Source organism: Acanthisitta chloris, unplaced genomic scaffold (genome assembly GCF_000695815.1).
Source record: "Acanthisitta chloris isolate BGI_N310 unplaced genomic scaffold, ASM69581v1 scaffold33667, whole genome shotgun sequence".
NCBI classification, from domain to species: domain Eukaryota; kingdom Metazoa; phylum Chordata; class Aves; order Passeriformes; family Acanthisittidae; genus Acanthisitta; species Acanthisitta chloris.
Genome location: NW_008683727.1, coordinates 325 through 6,238, shown reverse-complemented (window position 1 = coordinate 6,238; position 5,914 = coordinate 325). Strand labels below are relative to the sequence as shown.

Here is a 5,914-nt window from a genome sequence, read left to right as displayed (position 1 = left end):
TGTGCAGGAGGAGGAAGAGGGTGTCTGTGCCCCATGTGTGAGGCAGCTCTGTCCCCCTGCCCTGACCAGAGCCTCACTTGCAGTCACAGGGGCTGTTGGGAGGGAACAGGGGGCAGTGGTGTTGTCATGATTCCTGTGTGTTCTCTGTAGGTGGGGGTTTGTCTGCCACTGCAGCAGTCTGGGTTTCCTTGCACTTAGGGCTGGCTGGGGTGGTGGGTACAGGGTGTCCCATGAGGTGGCAGAGCCTCATGAGGGCCAGGCAGGGACGGGACCTGATTGCTGAGCCAAAAGGGAAACTGAAAAAGCTGCTGTGGGTGACGAGCGACTCTTCCGCTCCACAGCCACCGCACAGCAAGTGTTGATGCACTGTGCCCGGGGAGGTCCTTTGCCCCAGAGAGGGTTGTGCTGGCACAGTCAGGGTGGGCTGTGCCATTCTGCAGTCAGGACAGAGTGGTGTTCATGATGGCTGTGCCACCTCTGACCACACATCAGCCCAGCCGTGGTTCCTCGTGCTCCCGGCGCAGTCTGGAACAGGGCTGCAGCACTGGTGGCTCATTACTGCTCCTGGCAGTCACACAACTGTCAGCTGTTGCTGGCTCCATATAGAACAGACCCCAGACGCGTGCCCAGGGCTCTGTGCAGACCGAGGGGCCTCTCTGGGCATCTGGGCTCCCCTCCTTAACCCCGTGGAATGCAGTGTTGGCTCTGATGGGTGGGAGAGGGGTCAGGGCTCCAGCAACGGGTGGCTGCTGATGGCTTCTCTCTCCCCTCAGCACTGCTGTACAAACCCATTGACCGAGTGACACGGAGCACCCTCGTCCTACACGTGAGTGTGACACCAGTCCCGGGGTGGTGGTGTGGGGCTCTGTCTCTGTTGCTCCTGGGGAGCACTGCTGGGGGTTCTCCAGGCTGGGTGCTCTTAAGCTGCTCACCTGCACCTGGTTCCTTCCAGGACCTCCTCAAACACACTCCAGCTGACCACCCCGACTACCCACTGCTCCAGGATGCGCTCCGCATCTCTCAGAACTTCCTCTCCAGCATCAATGAGGACATCGATCCCCGGAGGACAGCGGTCACCACCCCCAAGGGCGAGGTGAGCCAGCGGGGTGGGCACTGGATGGGCGCAGGATGAGGGCTGAGCCCTCTGCCAGCCCCTGGCTGTTGTCCCCACCTTGAGATGCTCCATGGCCAGGAGATGGAGGGGTTCCTCTACATGCAGTTCTGGGTACAAGGTTAGGGCTTTACCTCATCCTTGCTGCTTGCTGGTGACCTACTCAGCATACGTGACTCAAAATAGCACCCAGAGCACATGGACCTTCCCATGCTCCTGGTGGCTGAGCCACAGAGGGGAGCACCCACTCCCCATATTCTGTTGGCCTTTGCTCCCTGCCTGCTCTCATGGCAGCCCCACTGCCCCACAGACCCGGCAGCTCATCAAGGATGGCTTCTTGGTGGAGCTGTCAGAGGGCTCACGGAAGCTGCGGCACGTCTTCCTCTTCACCGACGTGCTGCTCTGTGCCAAGCTGAAGAAGACAGCAGTGGGGTAAGGAGGGCACTGGGCACAGGGGGAATGTGTTGCCACTCCCCTGTCCTCCAGTGGCTGGGGGATGTGCTGAGATGGGGGAAAGGCATCAGTCACCATCTGTGCCCTGTGTGCAGGAAGCACCAGCAGTACGACTGCAAGTGGTATGTGCCCCTGGCCGACCTGGTGTTCCCCTCACCGGAGGAGTCGGAGCACTGCCCACAGGTCCATGTCATCCCTGACCACGAGCTGGAGGACATGAAGATGAAGATCTCTGCCATCAAGAGTGAGGTGCAAAAGGAGGTGAGAGGAGGTTGTGGGAACTGCTGCCAGGGCGGGTGCCTTCCTCTGGATCAGGGATGGGACATAGGGGACAGGGGCACCTGTGGAAGCTCCTCTCTGTTCCCTATCTGCAGAAAGCCAACAAGGGGCAGAGCCGAGCCATCGAGCGCCTCAAGAAGAAAATGTTTGAGAACGAATTCTGGCTGCTCCTCAACTCCCCTGCCATTCCCTTCCGCATCCACAACCGCAACGGGAAGGTGAGGAGGGTGGGCTGGGGCTGGGTTCAGCCCTGCCTGCACACAGCCTGCCACATTCCCCTCTCTCTTACAGAGCTACCTTTTCCTGCTGTCTTCTGACTATGAGCGGTCTGAGTGGAGGGAGGCCATCCAGAAACTGCAGAAAAAGGGTAAGTTTGAGGCTGTTGAGGCTCTTTCAGGGCTCCTGACTTCCCCAGGGGCAACAGGGAAGTCCTGCAGGATCCCATCCTGCTGCTCTCCAATCCCCATGGCCAGCACTGGCTGATTCCCTCTGAAGCTTCTCTCCTGTCTGCTCTCAGACCTCCAGGCTTTTGTCCTGAGCTCGGTGGAGCTGCAGGTGCTCACGGGATCCTGCTTCAAGCTACGCACTGTCCACAACATCCCGGTCACCAGCAACAAGGATGGTGAGTGTCCACTGGGCTGGCTGGTCCCACTTTGCTCCGGATGATGCCAGAAGGAACTGTGGGAGCTGCCCTGGGCTGGAGCACCCTGCAGGGACTCTGTTGTGCAGGGCACAGCTTCCCACCAGGTGGCACTGCCGGAGCAGTGTCAGGCAGAGCCATCCCGGCTGCAGCATGGGGCTGCTTCTGGGATCTCTGCAGCAACCCCGTGGGCTGGGCAGAATCAGAGCATCCCTGGGGTGAGACCCAGCCAGCCCTAATGGGAACCTCCCCCAGGGCTGTCCAGCAGCAGGAGAGCTTGGGATGTCTGGCAGGGATGATCAGCAGCAGGGGATGTGTGTCCTTTTCCAGGTCTTAGGGATGTCCCTCTGGGGGATTAGGGATACTGGGGTGTCACCAGAGGCACCTAGTGCTTGCTGTGGCAAAGGCTGCCTTGGGGACAGCCAGCCCCAAAGCACAGGGGGTGACAGCTGAGCCCTGACACAGCCTTTGCTCTCCCACCACAGATGACGAGTTCCCTGGGCTCTACGGGTTCCTGCATGTCATCGTCCACTCCGCCAAGGGCTTCAAGCAGTCTGCCAGTAAGTGTGGGTGCCCGCCCTTGCTCGGAGGGGCTGGTGTGATTGGAAGAGCTGGGGTCCAGCATATGGCCCCACTCTGCCCACAGTGGTCCCCCATGAGCCAGTAGGGATGTTACTCGGGTGCTGAACAGTGTCTGCTCCCCCAGACCTTTACTGCACACTGGAGGTGGACTCCTTCGGCTACTTCGTCAGCAAAGCCAAGACCAGGGTTTTCCTGGACACCACCGAGCCACAGTGGAATGAGGTGAGGGAGAGTGGGATGCAGGGAGAGGTCTGTGCCCCTTATTTCCCTTCAGCCCCAGTTTTGGAGCTGCTCTGGGGTGCTGAGGCTGAGCCACTCTCTCTCTACACCCCAGGAGTTTGAGATTGAGCTGGAGGGCTCCCAGTCCCTGCGCATCCTGTGCTACGAGAAGTGCTATGACAAGACCAAACTCAACAAGGACAACAATGAAATTGTGGACAAGATCATGGGCAAGGGGCAGATCCAGGTATGTGCTGGGGTTTTTGGACATCATCTCACCCAGCAGTGAGCCTCTTGAGGCCAGGCATCTGAGCTGGGAGGGTTGTCCTGGAGGGTTGTCCTGGAGGGATGCCTGGGAGATGTCTGGCAGCATGGACAGGCAGCTCTGCTTTTGGGAACGGGCTGCAGGAATTGTGGGGTTGAAGGCTGTGAGGTGAGTAGGCATCAGGCATGAAGGTGATGGTCCTGGGGTAGAGTGGCTGCAGGAGAAGGTGGGACAAAATGAGAGGGAGTCCTGTGGAGGTGGCAAAGCCAAACCCACCCCCAGATGTGCATTCAGTCCCAGCTGGGCTGGAAGTGTTTCTGTTCCACTGCCCTCCATGCTGCCTCCCTAGGGGGCTGCAGGGAGGGGGTTAGCAGCTGCCCCAGGGAGGGCTCTGAGCATTCAGCCCCCTGTTCCTTCCCTGTCCCCCTCTGCCACCATCTGCCTTCCCTGTGCCTCCATCAGCTGCTCTTACGGCAACAGGAGTTTCCAGGGCAACAGCTGAGCTGCCTCTGATTGGTGGTTGCCAGGCAGGGAGGATGGAGGCCTGGCCTGCCCTGAGATACTCCCAGGTGAGCAGGACTGGGAGGTTGGAGTGGGGGGCAGGCAGCCTTCAGACCCCACATTCCCCCCAGCACCCACCTTGGCCAGACTGCAGGGAGGTCCAGGGCAGCAGGGGACAGTTCCAGATGGGGGTGCCCCTGTGTTTTCCTGATGAGGACCCTTGGTCTGACTGCCTTCCTGGCTCTGCTGGGGACAGTGTCACGCCTGGGACACAGCCCTGAACCTCAGGCCACTTCAAAGGGCCTGTCAGGGCTGCCTGCTCCGTGGGAAAGTGGCTGAGGGCAGGTCCCAAGGGAGCAGCATGGAAATGCTGCTGGGAAGGGGATGCTGCTGGGGGACAGCACCATGCTGGGCACGGGGTGGAAGATGGGGTCTTGGCTTTGCCAGTGGCTTCTTCATACCTGAAATCACTCATCTGTTGTCCTCTCCCCCAGGAAACAGTGCTGTGGGGGTGGCATTGTGCCAAGCAGGAGGGCCAGGGCAGGGAAGGGGCTCGACGCCCCGCGGGGATCAGTCCAGCTGCGCTCTCGGAAATAGCCTGGATCAACAAACATGAGTCATGCTGGGAGATGCGGGGGTCGGGACAGGGACAGCACAGCTCGTTCCCGCTGTGCAAAAGTTGTGGGGGAAGAAAAGGAGAGAGAGAAGGCCCTGGGGCTGTTTATCCTGAGGAGGATCTGACTGGACAGAGCAGTGTCAGGACTGGGGCTGTCCTCCCATCACCCAGAGCCACAGCTTGGCCTCTGACCTGGGGCTGGGGTGGGTGATGGGACAGGGATGGGGCAGGACGCTATGAGCAGGATGGGCAGTGCTGTTTGTGAGGTGTGGGCTGTAGCCAAGCCCCAGCACTGCCCTCCTGCCCTTTCCCTGAGCTGTTCAGGCAGAGATGCTGCCCTGAATGGTCCTTACTCTGGCTGGTCCCTGGGCTTGTCATGAGCTGCTGCTGGTTCCAGATAGCAGCACTGGCATCAGCAGTTCTGCAAAGGCCTGTGGTGTTTCGGGGGCTGACAAACCCCTCCAACAGCCAGGACTGTGTCCACTGCCCAGCTCTAATGTGATGGCCCAGAAAGGGTCGGTCAGATAGGTCAGTCACAAAAGCAGCTTAGCAGCACCACGGACTGGTGAGAGCAAGTTGGTGTAAGAGGTTGCTGCAGCCCCTCTGTGGGGCGGTGGGGGCCTCCTGAGGCTGTGGAGATGCCATGAGTGGGAGTCACGTCCTGCCAGCACAGAGGACATGGCTGGGTCCATGGAGGGGCTGGGATTGGCACCAGCCTCCTCTCAAGCAGCCTGATAATGAGCCCTGACGGGTGTGCAGCATGGTGAGCGTTAGACCCCTACCCTGAGCCCTGTCCCTGTGGCTGGTAGAGGGTGGGCACTGTGCTGTTCCACTCACTACTTAGTGGAAAGATGTGACTCCTGGTTTGCATTAACCCTGTTTTGTTGTTGTTAACCCTGTCTTGTCTGTGGGTTTTAAGGCTGGAACATGCTGTGGTCGGGGTAGAGCTGCCATGGGGGGTTTGTGTCCTCAGCCCTGCTCTGAGCTGTCCCAGTTGCTCCCAGCACTGGGCTGTGTCCAGTGGGTGCTGGCAGAGTGGCTGGTCCCGTGGCAGGGCGGGTGCTGTGGCAGGGTGACAGATGGATTTTGGGGTGGGCAAAGAGGAGAGAGGCTGGATCTGGCCCCCATGCCCTGGGGAATGCAAGGAGATGGGCAGTGGGTGCATGACGAGGGTCTTAGGGTGATGGGGCAGGATGGAGCAGCCCCTTCCTCAGCCCATTTGATGCACAGGGGGAATGTGGCTGTTGA

The 5,914-nt window shown here is 60.0% G+C and overlaps 1 protein-coding gene across 1 annotated transcript; it reads left to right on the top strand.

Annotated features, from left to right (window-relative positions):
* Positions 1 to 773: 773 nt before the first annotated feature.
* Positions 774 to 3,531, top strand: LOC103806366 (active breakpoint cluster region-related protein; the record flags this gene model as incomplete). Its single annotated transcript, XM_009079053.1, has 10 exons — positions 774 to 826; positions 953 to 1,093; positions 1,422 to 1,543; positions 1,660 to 1,825; positions 1,939 to 2,061; positions 2,135 to 2,210; positions 2,361 to 2,465; positions 2,969 to 3,043; positions 3,190 to 3,287; positions 3,400 to 3,531. Coding segments are annotated over 10 exons (1,091 nt in total), but the record flags the coding sequence as incomplete, so codon positions are not given.
* Positions 3,532 to 5,914: the final 2,383 nt, after the last annotated feature.